The sequence below is a fragment of the Vicia villosa genome, linkage group LG2 (genome assembly GCF_029867415.1).
Source record: "Vicia villosa cultivar HV-30 ecotype Madison, WI linkage group LG2, Vvil1.0, whole genome shotgun sequence".
NCBI lineage: Eukaryota > Viridiplantae > Streptophyta > Magnoliopsida > Fabales > Fabaceae > Vicia > Vicia villosa.
The window spans coordinates 80,746,154-80,771,179 of NC_081181.1; the positions used below are offsets into that span (position 1 = coordinate 80,746,154).

General features: G+C 33.7%; 1 protein-coding gene across 1 annotated transcript; it reads right to left on the minus strand.

The window, feature by feature from the left end:
* Positions 1 to 22: 22 nt before the first annotated feature.
* LOC131651572 (phospholipid-transporting ATPase 3-like) lies at positions 23 to 21,465 on the minus strand. The gene is made up of 27 exons (XM_058921230.1): positions 21,139 to 21,465; positions 20,963 to 21,028; positions 20,716 to 20,777; positions 19,500 to 19,581; positions 18,344 to 18,454; positions 17,676 to 17,753; positions 17,488 to 17,584; positions 14,160 to 14,266; positions 13,903 to 13,968; positions 12,821 to 12,942; positions 12,310 to 12,406; positions 12,137 to 12,214; positions 11,939 to 12,055; positions 11,349 to 11,495; positions 11,170 to 11,274; positions 10,406 to 10,548; positions 5,832 to 5,933; positions 5,693 to 5,756; positions 5,396 to 5,608; positions 2,890 to 3,055; positions 2,694 to 2,773; positions 2,376 to 2,615; positions 1,992 to 2,213; positions 1,738 to 1,905; positions 1,191 to 1,553; positions 992 to 1,098; positions 23 to 462 (listed from the first exon to the last, which is right to left on the minus strand). Exons 1-27 carry the CDS (start codon positions 21,256 to 21,258, stop codon positions 159 to 161), a joined length of 3,627 nt encoding a protein of 1,208 aa, XP_058777213.1. The 5' UTR covers positions 21,259 to 21,465; the 3' UTR covers positions 23 to 158.
* Positions 21,466 to 25,026: the final 3,561 nt, after the last annotated feature.

The window sequence follows — 25,026 nt, forward strand, 5'->3', positions numbered from 1 at the left end:
AAGAAACTAACTGTCACTGGAAGAAAGACAAAATATGCCTAAATTAACAATATTTACCTAAATAAAAAAGACCAATATTTGATATGGCACATTCTAATTTCACAAACTTAGGACCAAAATGAAAGTAAATAAATGTACAAACATCCTATACTAAATTACTATTTTTTCTCAATCTTCGTTTTGGATCTCGTGCTAGCACGTCTTGCGACATCCCAGGCCTTTTGGGGAGCATGTACACCAAGCTGTGAAGCAAAAAATGACTCATAACCAGGGGAATCAAAAGCAAAACCGGTGTGCTTTGATATTGAGCGCGGGAGTTGAGATATGTTATCGCTTCTTTCCTCATCTGGACTAAGCTGGCTCCCTCTCTCTACCAATTGGTTCCTTCCGGAGTCATCATTCTCGTGTCTATGCAGTTCTTGAATAATCTGATAATCATAAGGGAAGAACCATCTCTGAACCCTGCAACCAGATGAACAAAACTGAATAAAAAGAAATATTGCAACATAGTTGGTACTAAATTTTATTTATTGTTTGACCGTATGAAGCTGTGTTGCCACCATAGATGCAATTGATACAAGTTTCTCATTTAATTGGCACAGGTGACACATACATATCTATAAAATAAACTGGCTGTCACCTCAAAGGGCACAACATATAACCATTACCACAAAAAGTCATAATTCAACAATATTATCATCAACTAATCATGCATAGAAATATTGACTAGTTCTTGAGAGTCAAAACTAGGACCCTTTTGCATTTGTAACAGGTAGGCTTCCAAAATGTGACTCAACTTGGATATTTTAAATAGAAGGCTTCATGTAAATGTGAATTCTAAATGTCCATGCAAAAGTGATTTATCCTTGTGCATCATGATCAAGTGTCCCAGAATAAGATTGATGTAACACAGCAGCATAGTGATATCCCCATAAAAACAAGCACAGACAAGACAAATATGAGCCAAAAGTTCTTCAATTTTGAACCTTACCCATGGTAAAGAAAATCACAAAAAAGTGCCGAAACAGGGACAAGAATTAGCGTAATGTAGAAATATGCTGTACTCATCAAGACATATATGACAAAATACACATTCTCCTGCAGGTAAATGTAATAGAACTAAAGTTAATTGTGCCAAAGGGTAATAAGGAAAATGTCAAAGTATATTCTCTTATAAACAGAGAATTCACCTGTCGATCATAACGAGTTCTGATCCCTGAATATAAGAAAGCAAAAATAAACCATCCTAATATACTTCCCCCAACACTAATATAGTGCCACCTTGTGATTGAATTGCAAAATAGAATAAGTCGCAAATTAACAGTGACTACAACACATGTGAAGGCCATAGTACTAACATCCCAGAGTCCAAATATCTTGCCCGCTGAATCTTTAGCACTTAGACTCGAAGAACTCACAAAATAGAATAATATTAGAGACTGGTAAACGGATAGAAAGGCTCTTATAGCCACAACTCTCCATTTGAAAAAGACATTTCTTATTCCCTCCATGTATAGTTCAGGATACTTCATGGATAGAGATGCACTGACATCCTTCAAAAGGTACAAGTAAAATAATCAGAGAGATGTAAATTGTAATCATCTGAGATAACACATCTAATGTAACTAGTGAGCACAAAAGGAATTGGGTGCAAGTATGTAAATGGTATGTGTTTCTGTAGGAGGAAAACCCCCTCTATCCCCCTACAGATCCAGATGGTCGGAGAGAATGAGATACCTTATCAAATAGACCAACAATGATCACAGGCAGCGCAGTGAAGATAACATTATATAACGACTGAAACCAATCATCGTAGAATCTTTGGCCAGAAAACCCAGTTTGAAAGTTAAACCAAAACTGAGTGAGAGTGAAAGTGAGATTCTTGTAAAAGAAGTACATCACCACCTGCGATAACAAAGTTTCAAGGATGCCACAACCAAACAAAAAATTAAGATACACAAATAATTGTATAGTTCAAAGAGACAAGACACCTGGCATATTCGAAGATATGACCACCGGCCATGAACAAGAAGTAAATCTGCAAGATAACGAAACTGTGCAATTGCAAAATCACTAGCCATTACAGCTTGCATGCCCTCCATCCCACTTATGCCAACACCAACATGAGCAGCTTGAATCATGCTAACATCATTGGCTCCATCACCAATACCAAGTGTTATTTTCCGTGCACCTTTCTTGACCAAAGTTGTAACCTGTAAGCACGTGGAATTATATGCCAAACAACCCAAAATGAACAAGGCAAGAAGTAACTCAACAATTATATTTCTTGATAAACTTAAACTCTATATACATCAACAAATAATAAGGTTAGCAGAAATAAATAATAGTTATTTACATTGATGCATGAGTTTTACCTGTGCTTTCTGTAAGGGAGAAACTCGGCAGCAAACAACAGCATGGCAATTCAAACTTAAATTCAGCAGCATGACCCTCAAACTTGGATCCAGTGCATACATTAGACATTTACCATCAATTACAAGTGCTAATTTTGGTCCAGATAGAGAGCTAAAATAGGTCTGTGCTTCCTCAAAGCACTTCTTCAGCTCTTTCATAACTTCTTCTTTAATAAATCGCGCAATTTCTACTTGGTCCCCCTAATGAAATTAACAATCAGAAATATAAAGAACTATGATTACATCAGCAAAACATGGAAGTTAAAATATAAAGCTTACCCTGTCTTCAACTTCTCTAATTGCATCAGTTTCTGAACTGATAATGAACTGCTTCATCTCATTGTTTATTAAATTGCAAGCTGTAGACAAAGGGTGGGCACACAAATATAAAATAAGTGCGGTTGCATTTTAATCATGAACAAAACAATCAATCGTTAGTATGCAGAAAAACTGCCTCCACTTGAAGCAGACTCACCATAGGCAATATTGATTGCTGTTTCAATTTTGTCCCCCGTGAGTACCCAGATTTTTATGCCAGCTCTTTGAAGAATATCTATGCAGGCCGGTACTCCATCTTGCAGCTTGTCTTCTATGGCAGTGCTACCAATCAAAATGAGATTGTTTTCTATAAGTTCTGCCACCTATATTATCTCCATAGGCATCAGTATGAACACACTATCTCATTTAGTGAGATATGTGAAAACAATCATGCATTTCTGCACCAACCAATTATGATTGGGTGCATAGGACAAAAATAACAAAATTATGACTAGTTACTTTCTATTATGCAGTTAAAGAAAGATCATTGTACTAAAAAAAAATATAGTTGCAACAAGAATAGCACATTTATTTATGGAGAATGCTAATGAGTTCCCTTAGGGCATCGGTTAAAGAGATAAAAATAGAAATTTTGTATTGAGAAATGGTTTGTTTAACAATTTTGAAGTTTAAAAGTTGTAGTTTCCAATGTCAAAAATTTACATTTGGCTTCCATAACTAGTGCCCTTACAGCACTAGTTAGCATAACCTTTTATTTATTTTTGATGTCCTGAAAACCATTGCCATCTTTATTGCTAACACCTAGAAATAGCTTCGTTGAAGCATCTAGCACCTTCATTGTGTTGTATGTCCGAACTCAGGAAGTGTCTTGAAATAGTAGTCCTTATAAGGTTGGATAATTTGCACTCCTTTAGCTAACTTTTAGGGTAGAGTTTAGCGTAGCACAAATTTATATAAGGCATCAAAGTCTGTTCTAGATTTGATATTGGGCCAACCACATTTTCCCATGCTTCAGATGCCTAGCTCTAGACATAATAGGCGTGTTGAAAACCGTAATCGCCTTCAATGCAGCCACCTTGGCCAACCTCTATTGCAGAGCCTCCGTATCCGTTATTATAAGAGAGGGTGTTGAGATCCCACGGTGACAATAGGTGGGGCAATTACCCACTTAGTACATATGGGTATTAGTAATGAACAAAAAGGACCCTAGTACTGACCCCACCCAGACCGTGCATTCGTTCTCTGGTCCTTAATATAAGAAAAAATTTACTTTTCAGGTTCATTGCAGATTCAATGTATTTGGACTACATATAATCTAAATACATTGAATCTTCAATGAATCTAAAAAGTAAATTTTTTCTTATATTAAGGACCAGAGGTAGTAATCATAATTATAATAATATATCAAAAATCCAATGCAAGTTTAAGAATTTGTTGTTCTATAAATTTATTGTATTTAATAATCTTATTATGTTGTATTTTAACTTGGTAAATCGTTTTATATGAATGCTTTATAATAGGGGTGATCAAAACCAAACCAACCCAATAGAAAACCGCAAACCAAACCAAACCAAACCGAAACCGCAAAAAACCGCATTTGTTTCGGATTAGTTTGGGTCAGTTTTTACAAAACCGCACGGTTCGGTTCGGTTTGCGGTTTGTATTTTGTAAACCGAACCAAACCGAATCAAACCGCACTATGTTACAACCTAAATTTTACTAACTCACATCCAACCCAAACTTAAACTTATTATACATTAGCATTATGATTACGAACAATTTTCTCATCCTTACACATATAATTTCAGTCCCGATCTTCTAAAATCTCTAATAACATTATCGCACCTTCTTTGCCACATACATATTCCCTCTTCTTCTATAATCTCTACTCTCTTATAATATTTCTTTTTCACCTTCTCATTTTTATGTAAATGTTCTGTATTTCAGTTTCATTTTTATCGCATATCTTCTTCTCTAATCTCTCAACACTTTTTTTCTTTTTCACTTTCACTAATCTTTGGTCTCTTCTATTTTTTTTCTTCGTTATAATAATTTTTATATTGTTTTATGCTATTATTTTATGTTTAATATTCCACTTTTGTCTAATTTAATTTTTACATATTAAATGGAAAATTGTTGTCAAAATATGACGAGTTTTGTTGTTATTTGATAGTGTATGAATGTATAAATACAAAATTATGTTATCAGCCATATGTGTATGTATGGCTCAATAAAATATTTGTAAAAAACCGAACCAACCGAACCGAACCAAACCGCATTAGTTTGGTTTGGTTTGGTTCAGATTTTTTTTAAAAGCCAACCGAACCAAACCAAACCGCACTATTTTTTCTCTTGCGGTTCGGATGATTTTTTTCATCAAAACCGCCCAAACCGCACCGCGAGCACCCCTACTTTATAATTTGGTTCGAAAAATCTTTAAATAGCTTTTCTGATGGATTTATATGCAATGTTATTTTTTATTTATTGATTTATTTTTTAATAGTTAACTAAATTGCACATAACGAGTACATGTATTGAATTTGATGCCCACAAAAGAATGTGTGAGTAATCTAGTATCCTGTCCAGATTCTATCCATTGTCATCGTAATCAATTTAGGTTCATAAAATTTTGCCAAGAAACAAATTTTAAAATTGAGGTAAATATGCACATAAAAGCTACCAAAGTTGAGGATAAAATGCACCTCATCTAACTTCTTTTCCCGGTCAATTAGAGAGGATTTGGCATGGATGAACTTCTCATTCCAGCTTTCATAAACATCTTGATGTAATTCTTTGTACGCCAAGCATAATGTGCGTAGTCCAGCAGATCCAAATTGTTCCAAATGCTCCCTAGTCACTTTTTTAATATCATTAGAACCATCAGCTAATCTCTCAAAGATTACATTATCAGCACCCTGGGAAAAGCAAGATCTGGAAGATATTATTTTCTTAGCCAATGTCATGCATGTTCAACCTAGCAAGTCTTAAGAAATTATTACCTTGCTGTACAAGACAAGCCTCCCATCTGGATAACGACAAACAACAGATTGGCGCTTCCTTGTACTATCAAAGGAACAATGATTAAATTACTATCTATAATATTGAAGCCATGTACCAAAAAAGGGGATAAATAGTTACCTGTTAAACTCAAGCACATTCAAAATCTCATATGGCTGGTCTTGAATTTTGCCCATCTTCTCAGCATGAGATTCGCGAATATATATCATCGTAGGTGTGCGTCTGGAAAGGAATAGGAATGATTTAGTTTCTCTATCAATAAACTGGTAGAAGAACCAAGAATTGATGTGCATATTTATAAGTATTCAGGTCGCTACTGGAGATTTTAAAATGAAGGCTCAACTCAGACTAAGCTTTCAGAGGATCAGACAGATTCAAACATCATATCCTTTTAAAGATATAGAACAAATTTCAATTTTACTATAAAGAAAAACTATAGACCATCTTAGAATTTGTGTCAAACTCATGTTCACAAAACCGCCTTATAAGGTGACGACTATCAAGCCTTATAAGCCTTACAAAGACCACATCTCTAGGCGAACTAAACCCACTCCGTCAATCCAACACACTTAAGGTGTTGCACCACTGTATGAAGGAAGATGATATGGCCCAACCTAATAACACACAGCAGCGGAAGTGTCCTACTTAGTTACAAAACTATGATAAGGCTTGTAAAATATCCTGAAATATTGAGTTCACTAGTACAATAATAACAACCCCAATATTTAGAAAAGAAAATATCACTTCCAAGCAAGCAAGCTTTTAAATTATTCTAAGTTATTTGAAGAGAATATATTTACAAGACCTGTGGAGATTAGTGACTCTCCTAAATTATTAGAAAGTACAAAAAATAAATAACAGAGAAAAACAACAATGAAACAAAGTATCTTAGAAATTGGGTTTTGTCTGACTCAGCCTGATAGAACAGAGGTAAGATAGAGTATAATGGAGAAAATTATTTTATTACTGAATATGAAAATAGAAAAGAATTCCAGAGCTGCTGCTCCTCAGTCAGAGAAACAATTCTCTCACTGCCTAAACCCTAATAAGGAAAACAGAAAATAATAATCATACTAGCTACTGTCCCATACACTCCTATTTATATGGGGAATACTAACTAAACTAACTCCTATTTATTTGGATGATAAAAACTAACTGACTAAGCCACTCCTAATTATTTGCGGAATAAAAACTAACTAATTGAGTCAACTCCTATTTATTTGGTTTGGACTAAGGCCCAAACCAATATCCTAACAATACCGGCAACCTGAAATACAACCTTGACCTCAAGGTTGAAATAAGAAAATGTCCTTCAACATATAACAATGACATGCCAAACACTTCCCTTGCAAGGTAATGGTGGGTCTAAAACAAGACCAAATTTGCACTTCAGCAAACCACAAAACCATACTTGGAGTTCATTTTCTTGAAACACAACAACAACACTACTATAGCTTTTGCATCTCCCTGGATCCCATTGTTGAGAACTTGATAGACCGACTTCAAACAATCGAACTTGTTGCACATCTTCATTCTTACTATCTCTTGATGATGGTCTGCAGCTTTTCTCTTTAAAACCCCTTTGAAATTGTCGCTTTTGCCTCAACTTTTTTGGATCCTTCCCTCCTTCAGCAACCATGATGCACGCTAAACTGATATTGTAACCTGCATATGGCGGATCTGGCGGCGGCAGCCGCATGCACATGTGACGCCTCATCTTTTTCATCTTTCCTCTCTTCTCTACTCTCTCTCTGACCACGGATTCGCTGAGATCTGGCGGCCCGGCCGACGGTTTTTGCTTTAGAAGGTGCTTCACGAATGAACCAATGTCTGGTGGTTTCGGCGGCAGTGTGTGAGCCACCGATATATGATTTTCGTGCTTCTCCTTGGCTTGCGTCAGATGTAGAAACTCCATCCATGATTTCCACGAATATGATGATTTGGAATGGGGAGGGACCCTCTTCCAACAATATCTGACCGGTGACGACGCGGTCAAAGTCTTCTGAGATGGAGGTGATATTAGTGACTCTAAACTCTGTGACTTCATCAGCCCCTTCTCTGGCTTCTCAGCCACAAGGATCACATCTTTGCTCACCCCATTGGTTTCCTTCTTCTCCATTGCATCTCCCTTTTCCGACTTTGCATCTGTATGAAACTCTGTTCCACAGTTCTCTTTCATAACATTTGGTATCGGAAACACACTCCAATCAGAGCTAAAATTCTCTGCGGGAATATGCCCCACATGCTTAGCCATCTCCGTCCTTAGCAATTGACGAAACTCCAACTTAAAGGATTTAACCGATTCTTCCAATCTTCCCATTCTCAATTCAATTGCGTCAATTCTCTCAACCATTCCTTCTTCTAACACTTCTTCTGCAATCATCTTTGAATGACACAAATGCTGGCACCTCGACGATCCGGTAGGTCGGACCAATTGATAGAACAGAGGTAAGATAGAGTATAATGGAGAAAATTATTTTATTACTGAATATGAAAATAGAAAAGAATTCCAGAGCTGCTGCTCCTCAGTCAGAGAAACAATTCTCTCACTGCCTAAACCCTAATAAGGAAAACAGAAAATAATAATCATACTAGCTACTGTCCCATACACTCCTATTTATATGGGGAATACTAACTAAACTAACTCCTATTTATTTGGATGATAAAAACTAACTGACTAAGCCACTCCTAATTATTTGCGGAATAAAAACTAACTAATTGAGTCAACTCCTATTTATTTGGTTTGGACTAAGGCCCAAACCAATATCCTAACACAGCCCTACAAAATCAACCTATTGGTTGAGGGTTACCCTACACTTATAACCGCTATTTAAGTCATAACATTATTAAAAGTTGGACTCTCAATACACCCCCTCACACCTAGGAGTGCAATTCGAGTGACTCAAGATCTAGGATGGACTATGATACCATCTTAGAGTTTGAATGTAGATCTAAGTAAGATAAGCTCTAATATCATTTTAAAATTTTAAATTACCCACCACTTGCAACCACTGTTAAGGCCATACCGAAACTCTCAATAGTTTCCTATCACAACATATTTGTAATTGAAACCGCTTCAAAAAGACAATGTGATTGTTAAACTTGCAGTTATTGGCAGTTATGAGAAGTTATTATGGCAGTTATATTATTTAATTTTATGAATAAATAGTGAAAGGATAGGAAAACAGATTATGGTATAGTTATTGAGTGGATTTGATTGGGAGAGACCAGCTCTTGAATTCTTGGAGGGAGAGACCAAAACTCTCAAATTTCTTAGATTATTTATGTGTGAATTATGTATTCTCTATAGTGTTTGTAATTATGTGTCTCTTATAATCCTCTTATAATCCTATTCTACCATAAGTAAATATCCATTTCTACAATTAAATTGTATTTTAGGACCATATTCTTCCATAAATAAAAGTCAATTATTACTATCAATTTGTATTTTGGTACCAGTTTCTATCGGTGATTTACAACAGACAGAAGTCAATCGTCTAAATATATTGGTGACACTCTATGAAGCACGGACACCTCTAGGATTAGGCGTGTCGCGGTGTCCGGCATGCGTTGGTGTTTGGCACGTATATTCACATGCGTACAACATGCGCTGGAAAAGTCAAACAAGAGTCACAAAAGTCAGACAAGTGTCACAAAAAAAATTCATTTGCTTCGACACTCTTTGAATTGGTGTCTGACACTTGTATTTGTATGACATTCATACCACGGGTGTCACACAATTCAAACAAGTGTTTCAAATAAAATTTGTTTTTTACTTTACTTCAACACACTTTTATACATTTTTTTGGACAAATCTCACACATATCTAACAGTGTTAAACACATATTGAAGCAATGTTATCGCTAAGGAATTAAAGACATTAATTTTGATTGGAATATTTTCCACTCTTTTAATAATAAATGGATAAAAGAACTCAAATACTATCATATATGTAGCGGTGTCGGTGTCCTATGTTTTTGACATTATCAATATCGGGTTTCCGTGTCGTGTTCCAGTGTCCGTGTCGAAATCCATGCTTCATAGGTGACACTTGTATGGAATAATGAAACTTAGGTCCAAATTAATTCTTTTATTATTTACTGTATATTTCATGCTTTGTCAATTTTTTAAAAATAATTATAAAAAATATTCAATCAAGATAGGATAAACTTTAAATATAGAAATACACCAATTGGATGATGAATTAAAATTCAATCAATCCAGACAACTTTAGATAGGACAAATTTTAAATATAGAAATACACCAATTGGATGATGAATTAAGAAATACAAAAGATGGATCAGAGGGGTTTTCCTAAAAAAATGGTAAATCAAATCCACAAACAAATTGAGTTTGAGATCTTATTTTATTCAAGTTTCCAACATGGCTTAAGAACTTGATTGCATAATTTTTTAACTGTCGACATTTCTGCAGTTATACCTTAGGAAGGTGGACTCTAATCTGGATTGAATAAAACTTGGATGGGATCATGTGATGGGATAACTGAGGAGCATGAATATGACAAACATTTATTCATGAGACAGCAGTTGAGACTCTGAGATAAAATAATGGATTACTGTTGCATAGCCGTACAAACTGCCCATAAAAGTTTGATATGATTTGTGTGCAGCATACAGATTGAGATACAATGTTGCAACAGTTTTGAAGAAAAATTACACACAAGAAGTATGAACCTGTAAAAGAAGAACCCAAAATTCTTTGCGGCGATAACCAAAGCAGACTCATCTGGTGATGCAGCTTGATATCTAATCTTATCAGGGAACTCATCGCCCTCGGGAAGCACGGTATGGCAAATAGCAAGGCATCTGAAGAATTCCTACAAAATCAGTTTCGTTAAAAGAGAAGATTATTGTTTTGCCATGTAACATAACAAATTTAAGCAATAAGCAAAGTAGATCATTTGACCTACCAAATTCATGGTACAAGCACATTGAAAGAATAACATCTTAAGAGCTTAAAAAAAGGCAAGCTTTAAAGAAATAGAATAAAATTTATACGACATGAATTAACTTCTGTTCCAGTAAATGATTGAATTCTTGATCCAAGTCTAGGCTGTGTCTCCGCCAACTATTTGTTCATAAATGATTGAACTCTTTTGTATCATCGATCAAATCATTGAAATATAAAACATATTTCCGCATTTACAATATTTAGAATTAGCATTCATAGGGAAAATAATTACCCCTGATTTTCAATTGTATTCTATAAAGACCTCATATGTACTGTTTTACGAACACATGAAATACAAAATATATTTCTATACATATCAACCAAGAACCTGTTATATTTGTAATAAAGGATAAAGGACGTAGCCAGTTGTTTTCAGTTATAAACAAAACACAATAAGAAAAACAACTAGCTACACACACACACACACACTCAGCAACATTAAAAAGAAACAAAACTGTTATAACACAAGTCAGGAAATCTGATATACCTTGCAGCTATCACGATTTGGCTCATTCCTCCAAGCTCCTCCCATAAGCCTAGCATCATCGAAATTGAAACCCCTCTCTCGCACTGCATTGGGTGAGATATTTTCCTGCAAAGATAGGGCATTTCTCTTACAATCAACATCCCATTTGACTACTTCCGCTTGATTAACACATATATTACCTCTAGTTTTATGCCCCTGCGCTCTGCTATTCCCTTCTCAGTTTCAGTTACACCATTTCCATAGACCTCTCCTCCAATTGAGCACTTGAAGAACTCCATTAAGTTCCGTGTAAGAGTCCCAGTTTTGTCTGAGAAGATGTATTCAACCTATTCAAATCAGCAAGTAAAACTGCATAATGCAAACTCAGAAATGTGACAAAAATATTACACAAGCGTGTAACAAATTTTATAAGACACTGCTCCAAGCTCATTTTAGGTCCTCATCAGTGGTCCTCACCTTACAAGACAATTTTGTAAGGTTGAGTTACGCCTAAGCCCCAATTCTAACAAGGTATTTGAGCTTATCCTAGACTTTCTAGTTGAGTATTCCTCAGCTTACAAGTCTATTTTGTGAGGTAGAGTTGCGTGTAATCCTAAATTCTAGGAGAAATATTTCACAAGAGAGCAGTGGGTCCACCAGGTTTGCACATTTAAGAGTGGTGCATTGAAGGGATTTGAAACCCATGCAACCCGTACATGTCGCACAGTTCAAACAAGTTAGAAACCACAGCTGTTTTAGTGTCAAGAAAAGAGAATATAGAACAACTTACCTGCCCAAGCTCTTCATTCAGATTTGAAGTTCTGGCCAATGCAGGGGTATCAGTTTCATAATGGTACATGTGCAAGTCATTGTTGATAAATCGAGTAGACTGAATAAATTTGATCATCTGATACAACAACAAAAACAATTTTACTTCTTCGTCAAGACAACAACATCTATAGGGCATATAAATGGATGAGACACAAACCTCTATCGATACATAGAGTGAAATGGGGATGATTGTTGAGTACAAAGTGATGAAGGTAAACATAGTCAGAAGAAAAACCTGAAAACATGGTTAAGTAGAACCAGCAGAAAGTAAATAAAGAGGAAAAGAGATAAAGGAGATGGGTATCCATCTTAATGTGAAACATATAGTACCAAAAATCTATTTCTTGGATTGAACTGTGACATGCCCTCCTCTTCTGATGATGATTCAAGATGTAAATAGAAATACTTATTGTTTACAAAGATAGCACTGCAATTTACATAAATTCAATCACATCACTCATAGATAATGAAAATAATAGTTATAGTAATAATAATATAGATAAATCTAATGTAGTGTGTAAATAAAACTAGCCCCGTCCCCATCCCAGTAGGGTTCTAACAAATAAGCAGTCAAACAGTGTTGTCGATGGCGGATGGCGGTCTACGGTGGAGAGCCAAAATCCCACCATATCGGCCGCTTTGCGGCGCCGTTATTGCAGATTATGGCGGAAAAACCTGCAATAGCGGACAATATTTACCATTGCGGAGAGTCCAAAAACTGCAATGTATATCCGCCATTGCGGCCATGGCGCCGCAATTTGACAACACTGCAGTCAAATAAGCCACGAAAGCAATTAGAAGAAGTGTGGGGCAGGCGTACTAATTACTTTTATTCACACACCTGCCTACAGCTCCTATAAAACACATCACAAAGAGAGTTGCAAATAGAGCAAGTATGAGTTTGTCAAGCTTCCTCTCCAATGTACTTCTTTTGGAAGGAACATTCATAGAATTCATCATCACCTGAAATGCATTCCAAAAGTCAGTATAGCAGTTTATTGACATTTTTAAAAGGAAAACATGCTACTACTGCATTAAGAGGCAAAAATAAACAAATTATGGGGCAAATAAAACCCAACTGCACAAGTAGTTTAATACAATTTAGTCAAGAGCCCAAATTATTCCACAGTTGCATAAGGAGAACTTAAACAAATAGTACAGAAATCAATGTCGCCAAATGATAAGAACTATAGTGGAGCAAAACTTTTAAGGGGTGCTCACAATTTTGAGAAACCATTGCCATAAGTTTGCAAAAAAAAAAGCGCATATATCAAACAACCATGAAGAAAATGAGTTTTAAGTGGTTCTATTTTTTCCAAACACCATCTTCACCCAAAAGAATAATCACAAACATTTGGTAATGTTGAGAGTCCCACTTTGGATAGTAATATGGCGTAAAGTGAATTTATAAGCGGAAGGAATATCTCACCTTACAAATTGGTTTCATCGGTTTGAGTTAGGACTAGTCCAAATTCTAAGACAGTATGATAGTCTATCCTAGATCCGTTTCCCATTATTGGGCACCAGGGTCAAGCTCTAGAGGATTATTGAATTTGAGAGTCTCGCATTGGATAGTGATATCGTCTAAAGAGTGTTTATAAGTGAGATGCAGCCATCATCTTGCAAGTCTCTTATCCATATTTGGACCAAATACATGTACTTTTTGGTTTATATTAAATGTTGGAGTAGTATCATGTGAGAATTAAAGTGATAAAAAAATGCTAATGACAATGATGATTTATGAAAACATCAAACAAGTAAACTACGGCAGTAATATTTCATTAGCACTACATTTCAGCAATCAATGCATTACTATAAAATTGCATAGTTATGACTATATTTTGAATAAATGCAAGGCCAGTGACTAGAAAATTGAAAGAGGTGTCAATGAATCATCATTAGGCATAATCTCTTAGTAGAAACCTTTGTTTCATGTCCAGTGAAAACAACAACCCCAACAATATGTCCTGTATTCCTGAGGCTGCATCCCTGAAAAAGCAGGAAATTTCAACATATCAATACCAGTTTGGCTACACAAGTAGTACAAATCATCGGTAACTGTCAATGTTTTTAAGCAATATATAAAGTTTTTAAAAATATAATAAAGAAGTGAATATCACAAGTTCTATCAATTGCAACAGTTATGGCTTGTGACTTAAGAACAGAAAAAAATAACATACTCGCAACAGAAGTTGATTTGGACTGAGAGGAAGTGTTTGATCTTGAATTATTAGATTTCCAGTGAAGGTATACAATGAATTGTTTGGTTGTTCACACTGAATTTCACCTGCAAGTAGTTTAAGAAACTACACATCACAACTTACAATTAAATGAGCTATAAGGGGAGTCTTGAAAAAACCATGGTAACTGTGAAGTTTCTTTGATTAGCAGTAGGAATACTTCCCTTCATTTTTTGTACCATCCAATTAGGGCAGAATAATCATTTATTACATTCCAGCATGAAATATCAAAACAATGGAATTACATTTTTTTTCATTTTACTTCATTCCATTTGGCTTTGTTCGTTCTAAAGACTTTCTACATTACAGACTCAAGTTCAGGGATATAACAGAAAATTAACAACCTAATTAACTATAAGTACCACAAATAGAAACCTACGTAACCAATACAAAAGCATAAACTAATTCCTATTTCTAAACTACCTCCTAGACTTGCAGAGAGTCCTTTTTGTTGGGTCATCAGCGTATGACTAACAGTAACTGATCCTCTAATTCCTATTTCTAAACTTCTTCCAGTAATAGACTTGCAGAGTCCTTTTTGTTGAGTCATTAGTATCTTGCCTAACAGTAACTGACCCTTATCAATCTGATTTATGATATTAATTGTGCCTTAAACCTAAAGAAATAAAAAAGAAAGACATTCTCGAAAAGCCACACAAAGTTCTGTGGTGTATGGACAATCACAATTTAGGAATTCCTAAAAAGTTGGAGAAAATTTACCAGCACAATAAAAAGTTAGTAATTAAGTGGAAGGAGACAACTAGCCGGAGTTGATGCTCAGCCAATGAACATGAGAGATGTCAAGAGAAAGAATTTCTAGATTTCTGGAACATTGAGATAGTGACAGAAGTAGGTCCCTGATGATGGTAACACTAGAAATTAGAATAACATGTTGACATTAAGTATTTGAGAGAAACTGTGTCTATTGGCTGTAACTGGTATGTTCTTTGTAATGTGATTGTGACTTTGAGATCAATCACAGAGCTAATTAATAGCTATTTCACATCCTAATCATGAGCTAACAATCAGAAATAATCATAGATTACAGTTAAATGTGTGATAAAATTAAACATTTTAACATAAATGTCAATATTCAAACAAAATAACAATAGAATTACAATTAATACTAGATCCCACACAACGAAGAGGATGTCATTTGAAAAGATGCTGCTGTCTATATCATACATATTAAAATTAAGCAAAATTAATCCAAGTTGTTAGTTGTAATCGTAAATATTAGGGAATTTCTCTCTGCACCCTTATGGTGTGGAACACACCTCTGAAAACCCCAAAACACCCTTGGTGTTTTCTGAGATACATCTCCGAACGCACTAAATCCCATTTTTTTCCAAAATTTAGTTCGGAGATGCATCTCCGAATTTTTCTGAGGTTATTTCAGAGATGTATCTCTGGAAATACACCTGATTCTTTTCGGAAAACATGTTGTAAAACCCATCATTTCTTTTATTTCTCCAAACTCATTTTCTCTCCACTCTAGTTTCTTTCCTTCCATCGTTTTCGTTTTCTCTCAAAACAAAGGTTGGCTTAGAGAGGCAGTCTCGAAACAATGAATGATTTATATACGAATAAATTTTTACAGTTATTTAGATTCTTGTATTCTCTTTCTTCTCATGGCATATCTAATACATTGCAGACTGTGGTTCTTATTTACCTTCTGAAGTTGATCCTGTCAAAGTTCTTGACAACATTAATAGGCACATGATTTTGTTTGAAGTTACTGAACTTTAGTGGTTTGCCTTCTTTCATTATTACACACACTGACAGAATTTTATGCAGGTCTGGTCCTTGCATTTATGGTATTCTTTGTTTAAGAGCAATATGAATCAGAAAATGACAGACTAGTAGGTAGTGTAACTACTAGCAGATATTTTCGGAGATACAACTCCGAATTAACCTCAGAAAAATTCGATACTGGGAGCATTTTAGAAATTTCGTACTAAATATTATTTTCCTCAATTGGGCTTTTCTCAATACTCTTATTTCTTGGTTTAGACTTTCACAGTTGCCATGAACAGTGTGGGATCATTGATTTGATCACACAATTATAGGATCTTGCTAAGGTTTCTCTTGTATATATAATTATTTATACAACTCTTTGTTAACAGCGCAAGAAATATTAAGATTCAATTCAAGTTGCCACTAGACATTTTTTGTTTTATCCTTTTTCACTTGTTTAGGGTGTCAACATCTGTCAGCACTAGCCCATTGTCTATAGGTTTCCCGCTTAAGTCATTGCCCGAGTTTCTCTCGTGGAAAAGCAAGTTATATTTACTGTAGAAAAAGTATTTTAATATATTTCAAAGTTGAAATTTACAATATTAGAATAAGCCGACTTAAATCGAGATAAGTTTAAACCTAATGAGCTTATTTAATTGGTCTCACTCTAATAAAGTAAAATAACTATAAATGTTATTATCTACAGTGTAATATTTATAACAGTTAGTACTACTTGTGAACTAGCGTGGTTAAAAAAAGCATTTGCTCCAAAAGTTGACCATTTGTGAGATAGGTCCTATGGAAATAGTTTATGATAACAATCAACTGTGTATCTCTCTTCAAATGCAATATTTTATAAAAGAATTAAACATATAGAAGTTGATCATTATTCCATCAAAGTAAAAAATACAGGATGAACCTACCAATTTATCTCGGAATGTAGAACTGGTGGTATATACAATTGTTTTTGCATCAATACTGTTTGACTTTATTTGAGTAGTTTGGTGTGTACTTATTATCCTTGAACCTTCCACTGTTTATGGAACATTACTATTTTATTATGAACTCCTAATAGCTTAATTTGAATTGAATTTTAACATTTGTTTTATTGTTTACGAAAAAAACTGAAGAAATATATATGCACAAGAGAAACAATATTGAGATCCCTAAATTTTGGGATCAAATCAAACAGCCCAAGGTTTTTATGGTAACTATGAAAGTGTATCAGAAATTAAAGAAAAGAATAATAACGGGAATAAAAAAATACTAATTATGATAATAATTAACACTCCCCACTAGCTGGAGCATATATGCTGTATCCATTTTGTTACACATGTATGCTACTGCTAACCTAGGACCCGGTAGGGCTAAGTCAATGATCTTGTAATGACTTAGTCAACTTGTCTCGTAAGTTCGTAACTGATCTTTGGAATAACAAATCAAATGCACAATATAGAATCATGGAAAACTTTAAGAAGGTTAATCATTGATGATGCCCAAAAAACATAGATCAGTAAATAAAAATATGAACCTTTAAAATCAGATGCCTTTTCCGGAGTCAGGTAATCCCAAGTCTTTTCCAATGCTTTTCTGATCTTCAAATTGGTTTCCCCATCCAAATTAGCAGTCTATAATCCAAAACCCATGATTAATAAACAGAAATGATTGCACAAAGAATGTAAAAACAACAAATTTTCAGATTGAAATGAATGAATAAACCTCAATGTAGCAAACACCATCTACATTTGTACTAGCTAGGAAAAGCAAATCTGCAGGAATGAATCCATCCTGCTTAACCTGCAACAAAGAACAATGTTATATGCATTGTAAATAGAAACACCTGAGATGAAATCAATAAAAGAAGTTCGAGAAAATGAATCGAGTGGACTCAGATTACACACATCTGCAACCAAAATTAACAACAACAATATAAAATATTGACAAAGGATGATAATAAGGGATTTCTCCTACAAGATAATGAGAAATTTATCAGATGTAGGAGAAAAAGGCATTATTTTGAACATGTATAATGTAGAATGTAGCCAAAACTATAATTCTCCTCGTCCAAAATCTTTGTACCTATAAGCTATGCACTATTAAAAAAGAGAGAATTGTGGATTCTCCAACATAATGCATGTTTTTGGTTTTGTAAGGATGCAAAGGGAAAACCATGTTTAATTGTATCTTGGTTTTCTAAAACAACCAAAGTTTTGAGACAAAAGTAAAAAGCTAAACAGACCAAAGATTAGGGATGGAGGAAGTATAATCAACAACTGATTTGGAAGCATACAACCTGTTACCATTTTACTATTATAGATACCCTTGTAAGCACAAGTTTAAAATGCAAATATGTCAGAATAAAATCTTAACACATATACTCCACTCACCTTAACAATGTCGCCAACTTGCAATTTTTTCCACGGTATAGACACCCACTTTTTATCTTGCAACACATCTACCATGTTATTGTTTATGGTCATGTCATTTTGAAGACGCTTCTGTTTTACACAGTTTAAGAAAACTAAATAAATCCCCTGAATAATTTAGAATGAGTAACCTGTATGACTCAACAAAACTGTACATACTTATATACAAGAGAGAATCTAGCTAAAAATGAAAAATAAGAAAAAGAAGCTACTAAAACTAGGGAACAATATCAAAGGTAATAGACATAAATAATAAGCTTGATTATGATTATAAAAAATGTATAGAGACAAATAAATATTAAGCTTGATTATAAAAAAGGAATAGAGACGCATTACAACTTCCATGATCATAAAAAAGGTCGACAGTATTAAATTAAGGATGCAATCACAAAAATTCAAGATACTAAGTCATAACCAAGTAAGAAGAGGAGCCTTGACACAACAGATGGAGTTGGTAGGGTAACTCAAAGATCACGAGTTCAAATCATGGAATCAACCTCATCCAAATGTAAGGTAAAGCTTCCTACAGCAGACTCTCAATGAGTCCAACCCTTGAGTAGACTTTACCATGGAAGGAGCTTTGTAGCACTAGGTTACCCTTTTTTATGAAGTCATAACCATGTTTCTTTTTGGCATAAAATAATAAATACATCAAGACATAAGAAAATACAAGGAATTTGGAAGTAAAGGGATACTGCATAATGAAAAGGGAAAAAAAACATTATTAATAATGGTGGCACTAATGGTCCTTTTACAACTATCACGTACGAGATTTGAAATCCATCCCTCGAGATTAAAAAATCAAGGTCTTGCCACTGAGCTGATACCTCATGGACAAGAAGGGAAAATAAACAACAAATAAAAACAGAAAACATGAGAAAAACTGTTCAATCCATCTGCATATGTTATGGAAACCCGCTAATCCTTAATAAATTTACAAGTAAACTGCATAATAAAATGTTCATTTCTACCTTACTTTCTCCTACTGTTTGGAATTTCCAACAAAATACTACCAGAAAGATGAAACTCAAATCCCCTTAACCTCCAAGACTTATGGGAAACATATATAAAGAAGAAAACAATAACAATGCATGAAGAAAGGAAATAGCCTTCTCACCCAGTCCTCAAAAGCTTCCTTAATAAGAGAGAGGAGAAGCACCATAGATAGAGGAAGCACATTGGTGATCGGAGACACAGGGCTACAACAGCAGACAATATATAAGTACCAATTACCCTTGTTCATTTTATAATACAGCAATTAGACTAATTCTTATTTGGGGAAAATTACAAATGCAACAGAGAAAATAATATGAATCGCAATAAGCAGATCAAGTACATATTACTGAATACTGACATTCACCTTCAGAATAATTAAAACAAGACAGAAAAGTAAAACAAGTTGACAATGTAAAATGGGACAAAGTAATAAGTCGTATCAGAAATTTGATGTGAAAATTACAACCAAAATCAATACAATTCTAAGGATCAGTTTTATGTACAAAAGAATATGGGACTAGACAGCAGCACAAGAGTAATTATTCCATGTTTGAGTTAAGTGGGAGAAAAACAGGACAAAAATGTCGATGAAGAACAACACAAAACCCAATATTTTGTTAGTCGGGAAACCATGGAACAACTAGTGTTATAAGCAAACTAATTAAAAAACAAAAAAGTGTATTCCTGATTAATAATTGTGTTTTCTCTCTCTTCACTCTGTGTAAAGAATAAAATGTCACTAAAACAAAATATATTTTATGATTTAATAATGTAAAACGTAATTTGCAATGTTTGCTGTTATTATACTATTTTGTGATGCATTTATCATTTATGTATGTATGTGTATATTGCATAATAATTATATTATATATTATAAAGAGTATTGTAGTAAACTTTGCATTATTTCGTTTGAATTGTCCATCATCCCTAAACAATATACAAGATAAGAAGTTACTCTTTTTCCTGTAACTCAAGGACTCGCCATGTGTTGCTCTTACTGTCTTGTGTTTTAATGTGTATGCACCCTGGAAGTTGCTAAAAATTCAACATGACATGTAACAAAGCTTCATATAGAGCAGTTCAACAAGTGTAAATTTAGTCGAATTATCAATTTATCAAACAGCACACTCAAGAAAGCCCACTTTCTGGACAATATCTTAACATAATGGTTCTTTCTAATAAGAAAGAATGAGATACTTCCAATTATGGCCTATAGTCAACTACAGAAAATAAATTACTCTTGTTCCCCTTGGGTCAGTATAACCTTTTTTCTCACAATTTAGCTTGCAAGTAGCGAAACAACCATCTAACTGTGAGTTTAACTAACATCAAGGTACCTGATTGGGGTGGTAGAAAAAATCGAGATTGTAAGAAAATAGAGATTAGCAACCCGCCTGAACTGCAGAATATACACGAATTTCTATATTCAGTTAATTAAGAATTGTTTTGTTAGCAACTGATTGAACTCATCCACTATACAAATCAGCATGAATTATAGCTTAACTGCTTCAGCATCAATCTCTACAGTAACTAAATTGAATGCATCAGACTCACAATAATCAAAATCAAAATCAAAAAACTTACCTGTTCAAACAATCCTTTAGGCAAAAAAGTGAAAAAGTTGTACTTCGTAGTCGAAATTGAATTCCCCTAGCATAACAATGCACATCAATTAACAACAATTCTAAACTATAATATGAATATTCAGCAAATGCTACTCTATCGCAACGAAATTGTGCATGGTGGAGAAGAAATCGAACCGTGAATCGAAGAGGAAGATTGGCTTGACGGTCGTTACATAAGATGGTGCGGTTACCGGGAGCTTGAGGTTTGACTCGGCCGAGTCCAACCGCTCGAGTCGAAGGCACGCGCTGGTTCATCACGAAAACTCGATCTCGAAGAAGAGAAGAAAATGACGGTTATGGTCTATAGCTATTTCATCATCCAATATTGTTTTGTTTGTGTATGTGGAAAATATGAAACACTGAAATTCACATTTTGAAACTTCTTTTTGCTATTTATTATTCTTCTCGTTTCGGAACCCGCGTTCGTGGTTTTTTTTTTTTTTTGGAATATTATTTTTATTCCCCGTATAACTTGATGAAGTCCCTATTCAATCACTTCATTTTTTTATGATTTTAATTTAGGAACAAAATGGTATGGTCATTTTCAAGGTTGATAAATGTTCCATCTATATTGGTTAATTTCTTATGAGAAAATGGGTGATGCACTGACAGTGTAAAAAAGTTTTACACTGTCAACCAATCACGACCTTGTTAAGCGCCAAGTCATACTGTAAATTTTAAGTTACTGATATGATATGGCAGAATAAAATGTTTTTATTGGATGACAGTGTAAAGATTTTTTACACTGTCAGTGCACTACCTTTTAACTCATTTCTTGTTTAATTTATTTCACATTCCGATTAATGAGTAATGAGCATGCTATCTCTTTTGGATTTGGAAAGAATCGTATTGTGGGACCGAGTACTTGTGGCAATGGACACGAGAGGAAAGTACGTGAAAATTATTGCAAAATATCTACCTTAAACTTGAAGAAAGCTACTCACCAACCTTACAATAATAACCTTTTAAACTTTGACATGTGTCTCAAAATTTTTTAAAAAAATGATTACACTTAAAGAGTGTGTTTGGTACTAGCAGCACTGGCTCCCCAGACCAAAATTTTTGAGATGGCCGCTAGTAAAAGTTATAAATAAAAATAAAAATTATATTAGATAAAATATGTGATCAAATATAATAAAATATTAACAAAATACAGCTATATTAAGGCGAAATTGAGACAAAATTTTAAAGAGCTTTTAAAATAAAAATTTACAAAATACACTACTATTATGTTTAAATAAAATATTTCTATAAATAGCTTATTAACGTGTGCCCTTGGGGCACATGTTAGCTTTTCCCTTATTTATTTTACTTATTTATTTTTTAAATAAAATTTGTCACAAGTCTTTGACAAACATAGATTATAGAAAATAATGTAAATATTAACAATAAATAAAATAACTAATTCAGTAATTATGAATTATAATAATAATCAGTTTTGAAATGTGGAGTTGTAGTTGATAGAATAAAGTATAAATATAAAATAGGCTTAATTGCAACTTTGGTTCTCCTATTTTGTTTTTTTTTTCAATTTTGGTATCCTCTTTTTTAAAACTACGATTTTGGTCCTCCTTTTAAATTTTCTGTTGAAAAATGAACAAAAGTATGAACTAATTTTGCAGTAAAAAGAAAAATAAGGAGACAGAAATTGTAAAAAAACTTAAAAAGAGAGATAAATAGTGGTATTTAAAATAAAAGGATCAAAATAAAAAAATAAAGAGAAACTAAAATTATAATTAAACTTATAAAATATAGGTTGACTTTTCTTATTGATAAATTAGTTAGTTGTATATATTGGTGTGGGACAATAAAATAGTACATTCCAATATTTACTAATACTTTTAAATCACTGCTTATGTAAACTAAATGAACAAAATATTTTTTTTTGAATTAAAATGAATCTTTATTGATTCAAAAACCAATGAGGAACAACACTATCGCAAAGAGATACAGCTAACAAAGAGACAAAACAAAGGATAAAGCTAGGCCATTAAACTAGCAATACACCTGTTTCATGATGAACTTTTGACTCATCAGCATTCTGTCCCACAACAGTTGGATATGATTGAGATTGTCTCTCACCAGCATTTATCAAGTGGTGTGAGTATATGAATTTATTTTTTTAAGAAACAATGGGATGGCCGTGGCCTTCCTATGCCACCCCCTAGTTCCGCCACTGACTAGCAGAAATGGATTTGGGTTTGGATTCGGGTCTAAAAGTTTAATTTAGTCCAAATTTCGGACGCCTTACCAAAGTTCAATTTTGACCAATCAAAAAGCGGTTTGGTCAGATCACAGTTTGTCGGGTTATCGATTTGTACAGTTCGGTTAGATTGAATTACATGAAAGTCAAAATAATTGTATTCTTTGACAAAAATTCAAAAATATTTTTTTTTTAATTTAACAACAGAAATAATATAGCAGAAAAATTCTTAAATCATAATCATCATAATTATATTAAAATTAAACATTCAGTTTTTAAAATAAAGTCTTCACTTAAGGATAGTTGTTGTTGAAGCTTAAATACTAGTAGTTGTTGAAGTTTAAATATTGTGTTAATACTTAAATTACAACCATCCTTCATAAATAAATTAACATGACAAGCCCATAATAACACAGTCAACACTAATGGTAATTTTTGTCCATCATCATACTTCTAGTACTTGAATAGAAATGGAAAATTAGTGTGAAAATTGGATTAAATATCCTTTATAGTTATGATTATATCACAATTGAGATGCTGAAGAGCCTGATTAGGCAGTCTCCCTCATAATTTACGAGAGAAATGTTGTTTCAGAAATAATACTTCATACTATATGACAATAGTATTCAAATTCAACAATGCAAGACAATATTTTGTTTGATGAAGAGTAATATTAACTAACTATCATTCGGCAAAACACAAACTATGATATATTTTGTTGGTTTTGTTTATCTTCTATATAAATTAATATAACTATGCTCAATTATAGGTACAAATGTAGGGCAATTTCAAAAATTATACACAAAATTATAGATTTCAAGACAGAAAGACATAAGAATTAAGAACAATCCTGCACATTCAGTGTTCTATTTATTTTGGCTGCTTTCCAAAGCTGGTGACTTTGTTTATAAACAACTTAGTAATATAAATTGAAATGTTTTTCATACCTCTATTAAAAATAAGCATCATACCTATTAATATAATCGAGGAAACAAACACATTTGAGCTTTGTATCTCACTCAACGACCGTCATAAAATATTGAAATAGGCTCAAACATGTTCAGCTTCAGAAAACCAACAAAAACAAATTCTAAGTCAGTTTTTGAAGTATTCACAAAGATAAAAGTTTTAACATTTTGACTTACACTTTATTACACTGTGAAGTCATCAAAAGGTCTTCGCCATTGTCTCATCTTCACCATGTATCAATGAAACACGACCAATAATCAGAAACAAAAGTTTGAAGAGTTTGAAGACAGATTAAGTGTCCACTCTATTCTTTTACAAATAAAACACTAAATATGCATGATTGTTCTTAATTCTTATACTTAGACAATTTGCATGATTATTTTAACATTTTGAGTTTGAAGAAGTATTTGACATGCATCTTCTGCCACATACATTCATGGAATTGTTGTTCGATACATTAGCAAACAATAAAGATGTTAAGTAATGTAACTTGTAAATAATGAAAAATGTGCATAGAGTTTTTATTCCTTACCCAAAACTAACTTGTGAAATTGCCAAATGGATCCAGTGATGTGCAGGACTGCATTGGTTGATTGTGTCATCTAAACTTCAAAATTATGAGTCATTCATGACTCCCAAAAATTCAAAAAGTGGTTGCAAATACAATATAAAAATTGTTTAGTACATGGTTTAGTAAATAGTTAGCATATACGTGGATACTGAAATTTTTTCATACCTAAAAGTTAATTAAACAGGCTCAACTTGCCTATGAGCAGCTGCTCCACCAGTACCAACAACATGAAATTCTACAACCATATCAGAAAAATTGTAATGAGCCTTAATTTTATCAA

Bases quoted from the DNA above. Each gene is read 5' to 3' on its own strand.
- LOC131651572 (XM_058921230.1), bottom strand. From the start codon at position 21,258: ATGAACCAGCGCGTGCCTTCGACTCGAGCGGTTGGACTCGGCCGAGTC. The intron at 11,275-11,348 runs GTAATATATGTG...CTATCTTTGCAG, and splicing joins GCAGGGGCATAAAACTAGAG to GAAAATATCTCACCCAATGC. The intron at 2,214-2,375 runs GTAAAACTCATG...ACGTGCTTACAG, and splicing joins CTCCCTTACAGAAAGCACAG to GTTACAACTTTGGTCAAGAA.